The sequence below is a fragment of the Nuphar pumila genome, chromosome 3, assembly GCF_984573655.1.
Source record: "Nuphar pumila chromosome 3, dmNupPumi1.hap1.1, whole genome shotgun sequence".
Classification (NCBI taxonomy): domain Eukaryota; kingdom Viridiplantae; phylum Streptophyta; class Magnoliopsida; order Nymphaeales; family Nymphaeaceae; genus Nuphar; species Nuphar pumila.
This window is the reverse complement of record NC_143251.1, coordinates 74,128,347-74,149,710: the sequence shown is the minus strand read 5'-3', so window position 1 is coordinate 74,149,710 and position 21,364 is coordinate 74,128,347. Positions and strand designations below refer to the sequence as shown.

At 37.5% G+C, this 21,364-nt stretch overlaps 2 protein-coding genes across 2 annotated transcripts in view; one reads left to right on the top strand and one right to left on the bottom strand.

The window, feature by feature from the left end:
- The window catches only part of LOC149843023 (aspartic proteinase 39-like), a 28,647-nt gene extending 21,999 nt beyond the window's left edge, over window positions 1-6,648 (top strand). Inside the window, exon 10 of the mRNA XM_090001668.1 lies at window positions 6,424-6,648. Within this exon, the coding sequence (XP_089857794.1) occupies window positions 6,424-6,572 (149 nt within the window). The 3' untranslated portion in view covers window positions 6,573-6,648. The remainder of the gene's footprint in view (window positions 1-6,423) is intronic.
- Window positions 6,649-9,788: 3,140 nt separating this feature from the next.
- On the bottom strand, window positions 9,789-10,328 carry LOC149843022 (uncharacterized). The gene has a single exon (XM_090000812.1). The coding sequence runs from the start codon at window positions 10,326-10,328 to the stop codon at window positions 9,789-9,791; it is 540 nt and encodes a 179-aa protein (XP_089856938.1).
- Window positions 10,329-21,364: the final 11,036 nt, after the last annotated feature.

Genomic DNA, 21,364 nt, shown 5'->3' with positions numbered 1-21,364 from the left:
GAGTTACATAAAAATTTAAAGTTCTAAACCATATGCAAGAACATAATAGGAATGAAATGACAGAATTTAAAAAATGTTCTTATTCCAAAATATTACACTTCTTTAAATGTAAAGATTCAAACAAAAAGTAAAATGTACACAAGTTTTTAACTATCTCAAAACTTTTAACTGATCTCTCCAGGAATCGTAGTAGGTAAGAGTGAGGCCTTCAACCACGCAGCAACCCGCGCTTCGCTTTAATCCTCCTTTAGGTTATCTTTAAATATTGTAGGGCATCAACCACATGCCTATAGGAAACCAAAACTAAACTTGAAGAATGCAATTCAAGTTGAAATGATGCAATCAAGTGTAATTTTCATCATTTTAGAAATGAGAGTCAAGGGAATCCACATCATAATAAGAACATGATATTCAATCACATAAAACATCATTCATTTCATGGCATTCATAATTACATCACTTGTATGCATGAAAACTCAAAATCATTATCATGTTAATTCACGGAATTCAATTTCATAACCATTCATATACAAAATGATCATTTGCATAAATGTATGAAACTAAAAATTTATAGCATATTCCAAAGTGAAGCAAAAATGTAATCTATCATGTAATGCCATCATTCACTTTCTTTATGCTCAAGCGAAAACATGCTCATGTCCAACTTATGACTAAGGCATGCATTATTTCAATTATAAATTCACATGTCATTTATCAGAATATTTATGCACTTTGCATTCAAATATAATAATGAAACATATCCTATCTCGACCCTTCCTGTATACCCCCCCCCTCTCCCCCCCCCACACACACCTCACGTGCATCAACCAGCCCCTTGGCTTGTAACAACATGTCAAAATCACATGACCAATCATAAACATGTTTTTTTTATTCACATGTAATAATTCATATGCAATAATCATGCAAAACCTTATAAGTCTGTACATGCTCACAATACTTATTATGCATATGGAAGCAGTTATCCTAAAAATCTAATTAATTGTTTTTCTTGCTTATTCAAACCCATCTGGTATAAAAGAGGGTATAAACATCCAGAAACAACCATAGGAGTATTCATTATTCTATGTATTTTTTATTGCCCTTCTATGGCTTAATTGATTCTTTCTTGAGCGATTCAATCCTGTAGTGCAACAGTTGGAAGAACAAACTCATGGTCCCAGGTCTTGGCCTACGTCAAACCAAAATTGCTTGCGAAAAATCGGGCATGCATCCCTAACTTTACAGAGTTGTGGTCCTACCACCTAGGACTTATTGGTAGACCTGTCCCCTAACTTCCGTGGGATGAGGACAAGAGGCTTTCAGCCCTCGAAACACATGTCCCACGAGGCTTGTAACGCCCTTTCCTCTCTCGGGAGGACACGGGATCGGAACGGATCCAGCCATCTCAGAGAGCCCGACCTTACCGACACCTCAATTAGACCTATGGTCCAGGGTTATCTTTATTATTAAGTTATAGGTTAGAGCCAAACATTATATTCTCACAAGATAACCTTCTCATGCCCTCAAGCATGAATTCACAAGTCTATGCCACTTGCATAACTTAAATTTATATGCTCTCATGCCTGATATAAAAATCTATGCCACTTGCATAATTTAAATTTACATGCACTCATGTATGATATAAAAATCTATGTCACTTGCATAATTCAAATTTATATGGTTTCATGCATGTTCATAACAAATTTGTATTCACTTTCATGCATGCTCCTATTATGTCATGATTCAGCTATTTTGCATGCATAAATAATTCTACTATTTCATGCGCAAAACACATCACATCATATTTGCACACATTAACATGATATACAAAAAATGTAATCATTGTCACGAGCATAATACATTCATTTAGGCATATTTTCATGATACAAATTTCACATGCATGGTGAGCTCAATAAAAAAATAATATCATGCAAGCATTTGATGCAGCCAATTCAAGTACAACACTACAATCAACCATTCATTTTACAATAATATCAAACATACTCAAATATCTCACTAACTACAACCATGTTCAGCATGGTCTCCGAACTACAATTGTCAACAATCCTAAATATCTACAACTAAGTGAGTGTGTGAGCATGAGAGTTGCATTCAAGGAAGTAATTAACCTGTAGTGCGCTTGCATCACTTACTTGCCACGGGTATTTACTTGATTTGCATGCTTTTGCTTTTGTATTTTTCTTATTTCTTTTTGCATGACATTTTTAGCCGCATGCAGCGCTTAACATTAAGTATCACACAATTTGCTCAACTACGGACCTGTAACGCATAATTCTATATACAATGCAATAAAATTCTAAACTATTTCTAGCAATGTGATTCTGCTGGTGTACGTAAAAGTTAACTTTTAGATTTCTATCATACAATATGAATAACATTCTAAAATTTTAGTTTAGGAACCCTACCTTTTGGATGCGACGAAAGGTAAAACGAAACTCGGGGTCATGAAAGTCCAGTGCAACCGTCACACAACACGATCTACTCGTCCCTCTCAGAGAGAGAGAGCGCTATTGCTGCACACACAAATGATAAATTCTAAATATGCTTTCGCTTACGAGCGATAAAAATCCACACGACATTCGGTAACCCGATTTGTGAAAATCAAGAAGTAATGCGCTAACAAGTCCAAACAAAATTGGATAGTCGTGTTGAGTAGCCCCACGGCGGCACACAATCTAGAGCATCACTCCATGTGATGGCATGGAAATCGAGGTACCCGTTGTCAAGAGAAAAGAAGAATATATATATATATATATATATATATATATATATATATATATATATATATATATATATATATATATATTTGCTAAACGACACCAAATAGAAAAGCATGTAAAGAAAGCTAGCGATGCAAAGAACACACTTGCTGCCCTGGCTGACAGCAGTGCCGGCAGCGTCTCGACACGATTTCCAATGGTGGTCACAACGACAGCGCGGGGAAATGCAAGAGAAAAAGGAAAGAGGGAAAAAAAAAGGAAGGGGAAGAAGAAAAGGAGGAGGAGGCAGTGGTGGTCACAACGACAGCGCGGGGAGGTCGGCTGTAGGCCGACATTCGGACGGGGAAGGGGAGAAGGAGAAGGTGAGGGGAGAGGGGTCAACGACGATTTTGGAAAAATGGAGAAGAGGGAATGAGAGAAGGGGGTTTAGGGTTTTACGGGGGTGTTATCGAGTCCGGACCGGACCCAGTTCAGGTCCGGTTCGGGCCCGAACCAAGGAAGATAAATAGGTAAGTAAAAAAAAGGAAAACAAAAAAAAAACGATTTGAAAAGAATAAAATTAAGAATTTCTATAATGAAATGGGAAAAGTAAATAAAAATAAAATAAAATAAAATAACACTAGAATTAAACTATTTGGTGGCTAATATTCCTATTTTAGACAAAAATTTGGTTTTTAAAGATAATACTTTATTCAATTAAAATATTTTTCAAGATTAATCTTATGACTAAAATACCCTTTTTACGAAAATATTTCGAGAACCATTAAAATGTATCTTGTTAAGTTTGAAACAGCTCAAACATGCCTAAATGGTTTTGTGACTCCTTAAAATGATTAAATTGAATATTTTAATAGTATTTTATTTACGTAAATGAGTCAAATGACCATTTTACCCTTCTATGTCAGGAAAATAAAATTGAGCATGTAAACACACAAAATTTACAATAAAAGATAAAAACACAAATTTTTAACTCAAAAGAAGACAATTTCTTTATTTATTTTCCCTTAAAAATTTATAGTTTTTACAATTTTAAAGTAAGATTAAGAAAAAACTAACATAACATATCTCACCTAATTAAAATAGTATCATGAGTTTTTATTCAAATCTCAATTCATAAGTAAATTGAAAATATGCGTGACTCATGTTGATCTTTCAAAGAACTGGTCGAGAAAAAAAATCACATGAAGTAGATGAACATGTCATGGTTTGGGTTATAGTGTTTTGTGTTTCACTTTTGCATATATATTTAGTCAAGTTATTGTAATATTAGAGAAAGTTATGCACGTAGTAGATTCACAATCACCATTTGGAATGCAATGCCTTGTTGGCCAAACAATGCAAAAAAAAGCCCAAAACAATGAAACAAGAGAAATAACATCCATTCGGACCTCAAATTGAAAGAGAAAGATATGCAACACGAGAAGAAAGACCCCAAATCAGACCTTTTAATTAACAACGAGGGACGTTTGAACCAAACAACTAGGAATTAGGGTTCGTTTGCTCGAAAAAAGAATCTTCCAAACTCACAAAATTCTGAGAATCGATATATATATATATATATATATATATATATATATATATATATATATATATATATATATATATATATATATATATAGAGAGAGAGAGAGAGAGAGAGAGAGAGAGAGAGAGAGAGAGAGAGAGAGAGAGAGAGAGACTAAACAACTTTTAGAAAAATGAAAAAGCGTGTTGCCCTTAATACACACACTTGCCAATGTAATTCACGTTACGTGAATACGTGAAACATTACCTTTTTACGTGAATACCTTTTTAGAATATGAGGCGTGCGCTCCTCAATGCATATACCTTGAGCAATGCGTGCACCTCAAACACTAAGGCGCACACCTCATAAACAACAACGCCTCGAGGCATGAAGGCTTGCCTTGCACCTGAGGCGCGAGCTTCATGCCTCGAAGCGTAGGTACTTAACAACATTGATGACCGCTGCTAAATGGTGTCTTGACAGATGCACGGGCGCACACCTGTGTGCCCTTTCGTGTTTGCTCGATAAAGTGTAGGCAACTACTCTCTGATTGGAATGGTTATCAGTGTTCAAGTGATTTAAGCATATACAGACTTTCCCAGTCTGTGGGCAACAAGAGAGAGCTCACTGCCATCCGTCCATTGGATTTCTGGTGGTGCAACAGTTGTCCTGCTGGAAAGATTCCAGAACCAACCACAGTATGTCATTTAGCAAGGGTATAATGGTACCATTACACGCATCATAACTTTTCCCATCGTCTGAGAGTCTGTTTGAGAATAAGTTGGTTGTTCTGGATGGTTAAATGTAATATTTGAAAACTTGGGCCTGTTTTGTAAATATGCCAAAAATTGTGTTTATGTGAATTCCTCTAATTTTAATTACTTTAATTTTTAGAATTATTGGTTACTGCAATTTATGAGTACATATGTGTGTGTGTCACATTTGCTTGTGCCTTTTTTTATTTCTTATATTGGATCTTGTTTAATCTTGAGTTGATAAATACTCATTATATTTAGTTTTAGGTTTTTTATATCCCACATGTACATTTTGTTGTTCGTCTTCCAATTTTGAATCATTAATGCTTGAATCCTGTTTTTTATTCTTTAAAAATATGACTATATACATCATATCCAGTTGTAATGGAACATCTGGTGCTTTCTCTTGTTGCTTGTAGGCCGTTCTAGATTTCTGTTTTTCAACAGCTTAGCTGACCATAATATTGACATCTGGTCTTCGTCACTTGGTCTTACGGTTCTTATCATCTCCAGTTTGTATGTGAAGACTTGCATGATGTTGAACAAGCTCCCTCCTTTCTTCCCCCCTCATCCTTTTAGATGTTTGAATAGAAAAGAACTCCATTTCAACACTTAGACAGTTAGATGCCATTACTATTGTTCAATTTCACATGTGCACTAGCAATTCTGTCATATGATTTTTCAACATATTGCTGGGTATCGCTTATCTTGAAACATGCAAAGCAGCTTCTGTAGTTTGTAGTATATCTCATCTGACGCCTTGCCTCTCCCCCCCTTAGAAGCACTCACAACTCCCCCCCTTTCCATATCTTAAATAAGCCGGAACTATGAACATACCTGTACTCTATCAGAATATTTGGTGATGTATACAGGGTGATCCTCATCTAAATTAGAATGCAGTGTTTTCCTGTAGGAAACTTGCTTTGGAAGGGCTAATTTTAACTACTTGCAAATTTGTAATTTGAACCAACGGGGGGCTCCGCATGTCTGGCAGGAGCAGTTAGTGCACGTCATCTTGTGTTGGGACGTGCAAGTTCAAACCCCAAATGGTATGGTTGTATAACTGGTAGGGATCTGCCTAACCCCAGCTTTCTATGCCAAAAAAAAATTGTAATTTGAAAAACATGCAAAAGCACTAATAGACACAAATCTTTTTGTCACCATCCCTTCGTTTAGTTGAACTTGTTCTCCCTCTCAAAACCCTTGCATTATTCTATGGTGCGTGGCATTTGGATATCACCCTTGTACATTTTGGAATGGCTACAGAGGGGAAACAGTACACCTCTTGTAAAGGTGTTAATTTTGTTGGCATAACAAGGAGTAATTTGTTTAGTCGTTTCTGGCTATGCTATTATTTTATATTTGTCACAAATTACTTTTAATCGTTTTATGGTTTTCAGAGTTTTTTTTTTCTCTTTTTCAGGTTCATCAAGCATCAAAGTCAAGGATTCTAAGACTGGAGCCGTTTATTCTGTGGGGGCCCATAACATTTCTTTAGCCTGTAACCTATATTCACCAACATTCTCCTTAATACTATTTCTAATCATCATTCTTCTTAATTTGATTCGTTAAATTTGGCTGGTTTCTGCAGCTTGATTCATTTTGTTAATTTATCTGTTGAATAAAAATGTGTAGTAATTTGTGTCCATGCTCAACTGTCTTGACAAAACGAAAATCTGCAGAAACGCCATGCACTGCACAACCACTTATCTTATTCATCCATCAATTCCAGGATACATTTTAGTGCAAAAAAAGTTTGCAAATTATCAGGATTTTATGGAGGACTATGTCCAAGCATTCATGTTGGGACTATCATTACAGATATTCTGAAGAAACTGGGTTTTATATGGCTTCTGAACTGAGAGATCATCACTCACTAAAAATACCACTACTTCGGCGTAATCTGGAACCTTGGATGAGAGTAGTTAAAGGATAGCGTCTTCCTTGCTGCTAGAGGTAGTCCTCCATTGACAGCACAGCCATCAACTAAATTCGGTGTGAAGCTTCCACACTTTACATGAACGTCTGTAACAGGATACATGGGTCAGTTGTTCTTTATTTCCACCATGAACTGTGGTGGGTTCCCGAAGCCCAGCTGAACCTGACAAACTGAAGGACTGTTGGCCGCGCACTTATATCCGATTACTTGCAAATAACATTTCACTTCTCATATAATGAAGTAATGTTTTTTGACAATTGTGAGTAAAAATATCACTTAAAACACTATGAAAAATGTAGGTGGGTTCCAATGTAACCTTTGAAATTTTAAAAATACTCGCTCTTCAAAAAGTAAAAATTTAAGATGCTCGAAGTATCTCCTGTATTTTAGTCACCCTGCCGGTACGTTACCTACTAATATGTTCACAAGAAGCTATCATGTATGGGGGTGCTTCTTCTATGGTGGTACTATACTACCGTAACTTATGGTACACCCTTGATTTACATAGGTCTAAGCTCCGGTCGATCATGTTTAGCATGTTGTATTTACTATTTTCATGTGTTAAAATTGGCTCAAAGTTTACATTGTTATATCATTTTTAAACCACTCTTATTTACATGAATTGTGAGTCGTTGGTTCTTTATTGTCTCAAAAATAAAATCTTGTGATATGTTAGACATGATAAACCTTCCAACGTATTTAATAAACCATGTTAAATATGTCTGTACCGTTAGATCCACCATTTGATGGCTAGATGTATCTAGACAAGAGTACTTACCACCGTATGGTATCATGGTACGGAAAAAATCACATATTTTTCCTTTTATAATAAGAGGATGTATATGTTTTTTGGGAAAATTCCTTTTAGGGGACAACCTCCTGCCCTTAATTTAAAAACTGGGCTTTACTTTTTATGAAATTCTTGAAATGGGGTATAGGTTGCTTGAAAACTGTCAAATAAGGACTAGTGAAAATCCACCATCTTGAAAAACATGATTTTTTTGTTGCCTCTGTTATCCTTTAAAATTAAAAAATACTCGTTTATCCTCACAAGGAAAAGGTAAATATTGCAGTTGTGTGTGTGTCTCTGCGTGTACAGTGTTTATGAATGAGGGAGGAAGGTGGCAGAAAAGTGATGATAAAAGATACAAAATTCAAAATGCCCACTGCTTTTAAGGCTCCGGTTAGGAGTCTTGAATTGGGATGGAACTTGGAAGCACCATTTTCATGGATATTAGATCCAGTGATCGGACCGAGTACATGCAAGGTACTCTCTCTAATTACGGGAGGCCATGCATCCATTCATTGGGGAGGTGGGTCCCATGAAAATGGGTGGCATCTGTTCATTGGGCCAAGTACCTACTTGGCTGAGTACCAGATGTGCTGTATTGCCAAAGTATGGTTTTGCCAATATTTGGTCTCTTCCTAATGGTGTTGAGACTGTCAACTACCTTCTCAATAACGTGTTTTGGCAACACCACTGCTCCCAAGCAGCACAGAGCATGAGAACATTTGTAGCTCCTAAACAGAGCCTAAAAAACATTGCAAGCAAGGAAAACTAGTATGAACAAAAATTTTCATAGGTGTTTTTATAAATTTAACCCCGCAGATGTAATTGGCATGGCCCATTTGCATGAAATCGATTATTGAATCATGTAATAGGATCAAGAAATATGATTTTGTATGCTTGAATATTTATTAAAATTCTGAACCTTTGATTTTCAAGCCTTGAAAAACCTTAATATCTTATACATCGTAATCAGATGAACTAAGAGAGTCTGTTTTTATAAAGCCAAACATCTAGATCGCATAGGTACTTTAAAATTTTAGAAAAAACAAAATAAAAAACCTATGAAAAATACTAGGTTACATATTTTTCTGGTTTACATATTTCAGTTACCCTTGCAAGCGATATCTATATCTGAAGGCATAAGAGATGGGTTTTCTTTATTTGACAAGGCATAAAAAACCATTCATTGCCGTTGGGACTTTTGGGTGGTTCGATTGGGAAGACCATGAGAGGGAGGTATATGCTTGCCTGGGCTTTTTCTGCTATGTGGGGTCTGGTGCCTGCTTTTGGTGTAACTGGGTCAGCATACACTAAGGCAGCCCTCTCTGGTTTGCATTAGGTTTATGAGTCACATGCAAACCCTTGCAACCATTCTGGTCAAGTTGGTGCAACGGGTAACCCATGCCATGATCGGCTTAAAACATGGATGGTTACTGCTATAGAAGCAAAGAGAGAGCAGACAACATGGTTGGTCAAAGAAAAGGAACACATCCACCTCAATTATCAGTGAAAGAACTACACCACAGACCTTGGATGTTCAGCAAATGAGTATACAGAAAGAATTTACACAGAGATGGAGAGTTCTCCAGACCTTGGATGATCAGTGAAGCCACTGCAATCGTAGCCCACAAAATGAGCTTGAAGGTTGATTTGGTTGGCATTGTTGTGTTGTTTGCAACGGTCACGCGCCTACTTCTTTAATAGGCCAGTGCGGCATGACGGTCTGTCGCAAGTCTTTCGATCGCTCGCTTGCCAATGCAAAAGATTTGATAACTGAAAGTACAAGAGAGCAAGAAAATAAAAGAGAGAAATCACAATCACTCGAAAGCAATTACAACGAGGGTGTATAAAAAAGAGCTCTTCTTATTTGCATTCATTCAAATTTTTGCTCAAGGGTGCATTACAGTTTAGAACTACGGACTGACCCTTCAGGGTATTTATTAACCTTAACTAAAGTACATGGGCGGCCCTGAGAAAGTTATAAGTGACTCGATAACCAAAGCAAAACAAACTCTAGACATAACTATAGGTCGTAGGAAAACAAGATTCTCCCTTCAAATCATGCGCCACCCTCAACATCATTTGTTTTGTGGTAGGTCCTGACTTCGGCTGGATAGTGGCTCTTCATCCAGAATGCTGGCTCCCACATTGGATTCACTGTCTCCTCCCACTGCACCAAAATTTTTTTCTCTTCGCTCAAGTAATTGACTTTATTGCGAAGGATTTTGTTGAGACACTTCTCGACCCGTTGTGTTGCCGGGGCCCTCAGCAGGATAGAAACGCATTGTAGCACGCTATGCTCCGGATCTCCCTCGTCTGCATGTAATGATTTCAGGTTGCACAAGTGGAACACAGGGTACACTTTGAAGTTTGGGGGCAGGTCCAGCTTGTATGCTAAGTTGTCCACTTTTTTGGTGATGATGAATGGTCCCTCGTACTTCCTGATCAGTCCGCGGTGCCATCTGTGGAAGATGCTTGTATGGCTCAGGTAGAGTTTCACCAACACCTGGTCTCCAACATGGAACCCAATAGGACGATAATACTTGTTCGTCCACTTCTTTATCCTTTTAGCCACTTTATACCAAAACAATGATACCATTGTTTATCGTATGTCATGCTACCACTGCACGTCATCGATCATGCCAATGCATACCACACATTCCTACAATCAATGCATTTTCTACTCAGTAAAAGTTTGCACTGCACGTGCCCCATATAGACCAAAGATAAGTACAAAGAAAAACTAGCACTAAGACTGTATTCTTACCTGCATCGGCATTATCGAGGACGACAATGATTTGAGTGCGTAAAATTTTTTCAGATCGAGCATTCAGAATAGGGCACGTGCAGTGTGAACTTCTGCTAAGTAAAAAATGCATAAAGTGTAGGAGCATGCGGTATGCGTTGGCTTGATCGCTGACGTGCGGTGGTAGCCTGCAACAAGGTAGGCAAGTATCGTTGTTAGTGCATCGCACTACATGTGGAGCATTATTTGGTGGCATCAAATACTATTTATATTAAATGTCTGTACATCATTATATGTCACACACTCTAGTGTACATACATTTAAAATTCAGTACAAACATTCGTTCAGTGGCATGAAAAGTCAATTCACCCGATGTCATGCCTATTCAAAAACTTAAAATATGCATTTACACCATACTTCAAGTTATAATCACATGCACAATTTTCATTCAAAAGAATGAATGATCATCCGAGATTCATACTATACATAACTAATCAGGTCTGCACTTGGATTGAGACTTCATTTTATATAAGCCACTTAGTTGAATCACAAAACATGGCTTGCTTAAACATGTAACAAGACTGCCTATTTACTTCCACACGGAAAGTCATCGGCCGTGCTCACCGCTTGATCACATAGGCATTACAAAATTCAAATGAAGTTACAAAGATTTTACGAAACCTTTTCCCTTTTTTTTAAAATTTTCTGAACCATTAATCTTTATGAGATCAACAGTTCAGCAGTGCCAGGTTTTACCGGATCTGGGTTCAACAGGTAAATCCGGGTTCAGCCCGGTTCGAGCAAGCTCATACGAGCTCGAACCTAGGCAAACTTAAATAGACCGAGAAGGTGGATACCTGAGCCTGTGCCTCTCGTACATGCTCATCTCTTTTGGATACCCGACGCACACAAGTCAGGCTTAAACAGAGCTTGACTTGTGGATCAGTTCTTTCTACTTGAAACCAAACAGGCCCAACCCTTGTAAGAGCTGGCCTGACCTGTTTCAAAAAGAATTTGGAACTGATCCCTATTAGGATCAGTTTGTTGAACCACCATGCTACTTAGTTTTAAAAAATAAATAAGCCCACGTCCTCCCAGATGCAAAGACTCGAATGCAGTTACAAACTCCATTCAGTCATCCATATTCAGCATCACAGCCATATTTCCTAAAGAACAAATACATGTACTTAAAAGAGTTGTCTGAACTAAGGCATAGGAATATTTCTCACGCTGTCACAAAGCAAATGACTAATGCATCTGCATCTCTAAGAGACAAAACAAAATAGATATTTTGAGAAATTACAGAGATGTGCAAATGCAAGAAGAATGAAAATGACAAACTCTATCCTAGGCATTTACCTAATGGGAATATATATATATATATATATATATATATATATATATATATATATATATATATATATATATATATATATATATATATATATATATATATAGGGATGGCAGTGGACCGGGGGAAAGTGGGGCCCCACCCCGTTTGGACCGGGGATGAAGGGTATGAAACAGGGATGGAGGCGGGGACGAAGGTTAAAATCCATCCCCGTCTGGGGGTGGAGGCGGGGATGGACGTGCACTTTTACCCGCCCCGCCACGATCCCTGCCTCATCCCCGCCCCAACTACTTTTCCCCGCAATATCCCCGCCCCACCTCATCCCCGGTTGAACCGGGGATGGAGGACATGAAACGGGGATGAAGGCGGGGGTGGAGGATAAAATCTTGAGGTGGGGCGGGGGTGGAAACCTTGTCCCCCGCCCCACTGCCATCTCTCTCTATATATATTATGAGATCCATGATTAATTAATGGAAGGTCTCAAAATGCTTTGATAACAACAAACTTCTGATGGCCATCAACTTCCACCATTCTAGAAACACAATATCATCAAACTCACAAAAAGCATGCTTGAAGTGATCATCTAAAAATCTTGTCATCCTCTCATAAGTTGATTACCCAAACTTCAGCATCATGTACATGCTGAAATAAGTGCATGTACCTGAAAATGCATCTAACATACACCTTCACATATAGAGCCAGAGATACGATGGATCTCAGAATTATAAAAATAAGTTCAAAAGGTTCATGATAGCGGCTATGATAGCCTTCACCACCTTAAAACCTTCAAATATGATCAGAAGTCCAAAAAAGATATCAGAACCTTCTTCCATTGAGCAAAAATTGATTATTGTAAGGATTCATTCACAATACACGAGTACAGTACCTAGCTATCCAATTTGTTAATTAGTTTGCATTAACCTAGGATGGAGAAAAATGAACTCACGTACCCTGTATGCGAAGACTCAACTTTTTTTTTTATATCACAGTTCATTGATCAGGCCCAGCACGACCAGGGACTGATCTGAGTGGTTTGACATGCATATATGCATGACTGATTCAGGTGTTTAGTGGATCTGAACCAATATGGATCTCGTTATAAATTGGGATTGGTATTTAGGTTTAAATTTGTATGCACCTGAAATATGCTCACACATACAAGCCTTAGCCTATGGGTATCTGGTTAGAACCCCTATCTTGAATATGCCGAAAAGAATAAGCTGAAACCGAAAACCATGAACACTGCTACGTATGTCGACCATGATGTCACCTCCTTCAAACCGATCCATCAAAAATTGTGTGAAGGAAGAGAGAAAGAAAAGAGAAAGAGAGAGAATAGGAGAGAGAAATAATAAAGGGAAAGAGAGGGAGGGGTGAACCCCTTCTCTACCTATATAGTTTTTTTTCTGAAAACATGATTTGAGAACGTTTCTTTTGCTATTTTTTTTTCAATCTAAACCTTCCAAAGTTATTTCAATTATCGTTCTTAGTTTTCTATTAAGATACATATTATTTATCTAGCTTTTAAATTTTATTTAATATATATATATATATATATATATATATATATATATATATCTATATATTATTGGGTATATCATTAAATATCTTTTTTATAGTGGCTTGACTCTTAAAGAGGTTTTAGCTATGTAAATGAGTCCTACTAGGGTGGGACGTCCCACCCTACGGTGGTTTCATGCCTAAAACCTTGACTTAGAAAAAATCGAAGTCTAACTAAAAGATAAGTTTTTCCTAGTTGTCAAATGAGAAACTTTTGAATTTTATAAGCTTAGGTTTAAGAAAAATCTCTTTAACAAAAATTTTCATATCTTAGTTCTCTCTCTCTCTCTCTCTCTATATATATATATATATATTTAGAAAGGTAGGAGACACCTTGGGTTAGTCAGACATAGGGGGATGGACTCCTACAATCCTATCAATTTTGGTTAAATCTTTAATTTTATTCTATAAAAATTAATTAACATCAATTATTTTCTAATATAGGTTCATCTTTTGGATTTCAAATCCAGTTAGGATTCAAACCCATTTAAGAAACCCGAATCAACTTATGAATATATCCGAACTGAATTACCAAAACCCAAATCTAAATTAACATTAAATTGCATTTAAAATTCTAAATCTGAATTAAGCCCAAATTAAATTCTAATCTAAATCAAATTTCAAATCCTACTTCTTGTGATTTAATTTAACATGTAAATTCAATTTCAAGTTGACATTAAATAAAATCTCAATTTCACTCAAATCACCACAACAAAGCAGTAGATTAGCGACGACCACATTTCGTCGCTAATCCGTCGCTAACAGGTGTAGCGACGACGAGGCGACGATATGCTTACGTCGCGGATTTTTCAACGCTAACTGACGACGGAATAAATTCGTCGCCAGGTCCGTCGCTAATTGCGATGGACTAACAAGCACTGTATTCCGTCGCCAATCCGCCGGTACTAAACGGCGACCTCGGCTTGGCGACGGATTTACGTCCGTCGCTAAGACATTGCTAGATTTATATACATACCGCCGGATGTTTCCGTCGCTAATCCGTCGCAAACACGAAAAAAAAAAATTTTATTTGAAAATTAAATACCGAGAACGATACAATTTATATTTTCTGTACAATTTATATTTCCTGTAAATAAAAAACAAACTACACTAAAAAATTCCATATAAAAGAAATCTACAACAATTAATCGTTCCACCTTAAAATTAACAAGTTTAATTATTTACAATTCAACAATTACAATTAGGAAACATAAAAAAATAGAACTTCATCAACACAGTTCTCTAATCATCGCCAAGATTTTGTGCGTCTTCTTGTTCATTGCCTTTATCTATCCATTCAGCTCCGCTACGCTGATTATCGCTAGCAGCCTACACAATAAAAAAACCCAAAATCATCAAGTATTACAATAATTCAAATCATTCATATCAAGTACTGCAATGCATTCAAGTCATTCACATCAAGCATTGCAATGCATTCAAATCATTCGCATCAAGTATTACAATGCATTCAAATAATTCAAATCATTCACATCAAGTATTGCAATAATTCAAATCATTCGTTGCATAAATTACAATACATTCAAATAATTTAAATCATTCACATCAAGTATTGCAATGCATTCAAATCATTCGTATCAAGTATTACAATACATTCAAATAATTCAAATCATTCACATCAAGTATTACAATGCATTCAAATAATTCGTATCAAGTATTACAATACATTCAAATAAAATTTTAATCATTCACATCAAGTGTTGCAATACAACTCATGCATTCACATCAAGTATTACAATACATTCAAATAATTCAAATCATTCACATCAAGTATTGCAATGCATTCGAATCATTCGTATCAAGTATTACAATACATTCAAATAATTCAAATCATTCACATCAAGTATTACAATGCATTCAAATAATTTGTATCAAGTATTACAATACATTCAAATAAAATTTTTAATCATTCACATCAAGTGTTGCAATACAACTCATGTATTCGCATCAAGTATTACAATACATTCAAATAATTCAAATCATTCACATCAAGTATTGCAATGCATTCGAATAATTTGTATCAAGTATTACAATACATTCAAATAAAATTTTTAATCATTCACACCAAGTATTGCAATACAACTCATTCATTCGCATCAAGTATTACAATACATTCAAATAATTCAAATCATTCACATCAAGTACTGCAATGCATTTAAATAGAGGTTTGTAGTACAAGATTTTGCTCACTAGCTTGAGAATTCTTCCTCGCTACTAGTTTGACTTTCTTCTTCTTCTTCATTGTTTGCCCATCCACTTGGTACATCATTTGGATCACATTCCTCTATAAATGTTTTATCGTCCAATAGAGATATGACATGCATATCATGCGCAACATCGTGACCATAAGCGAAGTCATAGACATCATCTGATTGATAGTAATCACTGTCTTCAGCTAACTCATCTTCCTGTAACTGATCATACTCAGGGTATAGTTTGGACTTCACCTTGCAAACTGCCTACCATTCATTTCTATCTGACTTTTTTATACTAGGATATGAAGTATAATAAACTTGTTGAGCTTGCGAGGCTAATATGAATGGTTCATATGTTCCAAACCTGGATTTATGATTCACTTCCACAATGCCTGAAGCTTTGTCGAGTCTTGTTGCAGTTGGATCAAACCAATGACACTTGAATAAAGTTACCTTGTTATTTATGCCTAAGTAAGTCAACTCCATTATTTCTTCTATAACACCGTAGTAATCATGTTCATTTTCACCGTAGCTGCTACCCTTGACACACACGCCACTATTTATTGTTGATTTGTTTATACCGTAATCTTTTGTATGAAATCGATAACCATTTACGATGTACCCGTTGTAGCATTGCACAACTTTGGTCGGACCATTTTCTAAATCACATATTCCTTGATCTTTAACATCACCATGGCGGACCTACGCACAGACATAAACAATGATTGTGATCACGATCAATTAAGTAACTTAGTGTTGTTTATAAGTACAAAATTTATGTTAGCTTTTTTACCAACTGTTTTAACCACTCCACAAACTTAGTTTCATGTTCTTTTTGTACTTCTGCATCAGTGAGATGTGAAACTTCTCTTTGCAACTCTAGATCAAATCGTTTGCAAACCACAAATACTTATATTGCCGAGCCATGTATCCACATATAGAACATAAACGGATTTATAATTATGTTGTATCTACATATACTTACTCGATGTATGGGTCGATCGCTGAGCAATTAAAAAGAATATAGATGTGTGTTGTGTCTTGCTCTCAATCTGTCAATAGCCTTGATCGACAACTACCAAATGCATGCCCAAGTGGTTGAAATATCGACAACTTGTCAACTACAATTACTTGTTCTCCATCATCGTTACAGGGCAGACATGTGTAACGTGTTGGAATATGAGGTTCGAAGTACATAGATGAGAAATTTGAAATCTCTTCTAAAGTGTACGCCTCACAAATAGAGCCTTCTACTCTTGCTTTATTACGAACTTTTTTTTTAGGTAGAACATGCATCTGACAAGAATATACATTTCAAATTTTAAATATCTGTCATTAAAGAGACAAATATAAAAAAACATATACCTTTCAAATGGGTACATCCATAGATATTGCACAGGGCCACCAACCCTTAGTTCATATGGCAGATGTATGATCAAATGTTCCATAACATCGAAAAATGCTGGCGGAAATATCTTTTCTAGCAGACAAACAGTGGTGATGACAGAGTCCTCGAGATTCTTTACATCTGATACTACGACCTCCGATGCGCACAATGTTCTGGAAAATCTGCTCAACTCAGACAATACCCCCCATATAGGTTTGTCTAACATATCATGGAATGCTAGGGGTATCAATCGTTGCATAAAGATATGACAATCATGGCTCTTCAACCCATATAACTGTCCATCGTCAATCTTCATAGCCCGAGCAATGTTAGAGACATATCCATCTGGAAATCTCAGTTGTCTCAACCATTGACATACATGTTTTATTTGATCAGGTCCGAGCACGTACTTTGCCTTTGGTTTCAGTACTTTGCCATTATACTCTTTGAGTTCCAATTCTAGTCTTTTACATATTAATTTTAAATCCATACGGGCCTTCGGATTATCCTTCGTTTTTCCTTTAACATTTATTACTGTATTGAACACATTATCAAACACATTTTTCTCCATATGCATCACATCCAAATTATGTCGTATCAATAGGGTCGGCCAATACGATAGTTCCCAAAAAATAGATTTCTTCGTCCAAATGTGATTCTTCCCAAATCCACGAAAGGGTGTAGGACTGCGTGCATCTGTTAATACATCTAGAAAGTAGCGTAATCTTCTTAGAATCTCTATGCCAGACAATCTTGAGGATGAACCTTCCGTTTCAGTTGTGCCTGCTTTAAACGCATTCTTTTGTCGTCGGAATGGATGGTCGCTGGGTAGAAATCGACGATGACACTCAAACCAGCAAGACTTCCTTCCATGTCTCAATCTAAAAGTTTTGGAATCCTCCATGCAGTACGGACAAGCCAACCTCCCATGTGTGCTCCAACCAGATAGCATATCATATGCAGGGAAGTCACTGATTGTCCATAGAAAAACGACTCTCATGTTGAAATTTTGTTTTTTATGGGCATCATACGTGGTAACACCGTCATCCCACAATACTTTTAGTTCATCAATCAATGACCTTAAATATACATCAATATTTTGGCTAGGTGAGGTCGGATCAGGGATCAACAGAGACAAGAAAAGATTTGGACGTTTCATACACAAGCTTGGTGGAAGGTTGTATGGAGTTACAAATACTGACCAACATGAGTATGGAGTTGATCTACCCCCAAATGGATTAAATTCATCTGTACATAGACCGAGTCTAACATTTCGCACTTCCATCGCGAAGTTCTGATGAGTACGATCAAAGTGCTTCCAAGCTTCAGCGTCAACAAGATGCGTGATCTTGTTTTCATTGTGTCGAACTTTATTTGTATGCCATCTCATGTGTTTAGCTGTCTTTGAAGACATATACAATCGCTACAATCTAGGAGTGATAGGAAAGTAGCGGAGCGACTTGTATGAAACTTCCTTTGATCTCGTGCTACCATTGCCTCTTGTCTTTGGCTTGAACCGAGGATGCCCACATGACATGCATGATATGTTGTTTTCCTGCTCCTTGAAATACAACATGCAGTGATTTGGACAAGCATCAATCTTTTTGTAACCCATACCTAGAGCGTTGACCATAACTTTCGCACGATAGAAATTTTGTGGCAATTTCTCATCTTTGGGCAACATACTCTTTACAATCATGCACAAATGGTCAAAACATGATTGACTCAAATTATACTCGGACTTCAAATTCATTAGTTGAAGAACTGCAGACAAGATAGTGTGACTCTCACAACCGTTTCAAAGTGGCTCATCAGCATCTCTAAGTAAATCATAAAATCTACTAGCTGCATCGTTTGGTGATTCTTCATCTATGGCAGTTCTTACATCACTAGAACTCATAGCAGAACCTAGTTTTGTTCCTGTGACATCAAATATCAAATCCGTATATGGATTATCGTGCACCACATTCACCCATGCATCAAAATCGTTTCTAAATTCTTCTCCATGAAATATCCAATTCTGATAATCACTCATAAAACCCTTCTTGTATAGGTGATGTCTAACGCTATGAGGTTCTACAAATCGATTAATCTTACAAATCTTATAGGGACATCTAATCTGACCTGTGGGATCCACTGTACTGACACTTGCCGTTGTAAATTCAATAAAACTGTCAACACCATCCAAATATTCATGCGATAACTCATTGTCCACTATCCTACGATACATCCATTCACGGTTTGCAGTCATTTTCTTATGATGTTACGAATAATAGCCTAACGAATTAAAAGAGAACAATCAGAATGCTACGATGAAGAACATATCAAATTTATCATGCAATATATGATGTTATACAATAACAAGAATTTTGATGCATGCATTGATAACTTAATATTTTCATGTGCAAACTATTAATGACACGATACAATCATTTTAAACATGCATTCATTATACAATTTCACATTGAAGTCATAATCAAATTGAAAGTAACTACATGCAAGCATGGATACAATTACATCAAACATTGCAATATATCGTAATCATTCATATCAAACAAATGGCAAACATGTACCTGCAACAAACACACTTCAATATCTCACTAACTACTACCATGCCTAGCATGGACTCCATACTCCAAAAATAAGAACACTTCAATATTCATACATTAAAATCATGCTCAGCATGATCTCCAAACTCCAACAAAGCAACCCTAAATATCAACAACTAAGTGAGTGTGTGAACAATAAAGTGTTATATCTAATAAATTAAATAACATGTGATACGCTTGCATCACTTACTCACCACGGGTATTTACCCGATTTGCATTGTTTTTGACACTTACTTACCACATGTGGCTGAGCACGAGCTGGTTCCGTTGAAAAATCTGCACAAAAAAACACTGTTTTAAAATGAAGTTACCACGAAAAAAAAAAAGCTGTTCTGGCAAGGGGTCGACTCCCCTGCTATTCCGGCAGGGGGTCGACCCCCTTACGGAACATAGGGGGTTAACCCCCTTACGGAACGTAGGGAGTTAACTGACCCCCTATTCGGGTAGGGGGTCAACCCTCAGCCTTTCCGCGAGTGAATCGACCCCCTACGGGAACAGCAGGGGGTCGCCCCCCAGCCTGTGCAGGCAGAGGGTTGACCCCCTGCATCTTCCGGCAGGTGGTTAAACCCTCTGCCGGAAAGGCAGGGGGTTAACCCCCTGCCGGGGTCGACCCCCTGCTGTAACAGGCGGGGGTTAAACCCCCTGCCGGAAAATGCAGGGGGTTAACCCCCGCGTTTTCGGGCAGGGGGTTAACCCCCTGCCTTTTCGGCAGGGGGGGGGGGGGGGGGGGCGTCCTTTACCTTTCTCTGGGCGGCGGGGCCTGCGGACGGTGGGGCCGGCGAACGGCGGAAGTGGGACCGACAAACGGCGGGAGCAGCGGAAGAAGAAAAGAAAAAGTTGTCTGGGATTAGGGTTATTCGAAACTTAGCGACGGATTTAATCCGTCGCTAAGCCCACGTAAATCAAATTTATGAAACCAGCAACGGACTATACGCCGTCGCCAAGTCCGTCGCTAAGTAGCGACGGACTAGAGTTTGTCGCAAGAGTCGTCGGTAAATCGTGCGACCGTAACGACAAAATAGTATGTCGCAAAATTCGTCGCTAAATAGCGACGAACTATATTCCGTCGCTGGTTTCGTATGCTTCATGGATTATAGCGACGGATGTTTGTCGCTCGTTAATCCGTCGCTAACTAGCGACAGAATATTTCCGTTGCTACTGTCCGTCGCTAACAACGTGTTTTCTTGTAGTGAATTAAATATTAAAAAAATATTTTTTATTATCTAATAATTTTAAAAAATCATAGATGTTACAATGGCTCATGAGGACTCTGTCATTCTCATTAGAAGCAACTGTGGTTTATCACTACATTGGACAACGACAGTTCGAAACCCAAGGGGGCATCCCATGCTACAAGACAGAAGCTGGGTGTACCCCTAGTGGATAGAGAGAAAACCTCAAGGGCTTTACCAATCACTAGCCTTCTAATGTGTGGTTCAGTATTTGGGGGGGAGGGGGGGTGAGTCTTTTCCCTTGTTCTGCCCCAAAAAAGAAAAAATGCCACAGTTAAGCACAAGCGTCACCGTTGATCGCAGATCAACCGCGAAACTTTGCCATTTTTTTCATGCTCAGAGCTTTTAGCGGCGGTTCAAAACCGCAGCTAAATCCTCCATTTTTTGAAAAAAAGAAATGTGCGGCATTACGTCGTACGTCCGAACTGTATTCGAAAGAAAACCCTTTCGAAGATACAGGTTTTCCTATAGGTGAGGCCCACAATCTTGCTATGCTCGTATGGGGTATCAAGTGACAACTCTGCTGTCTTTGTTTGT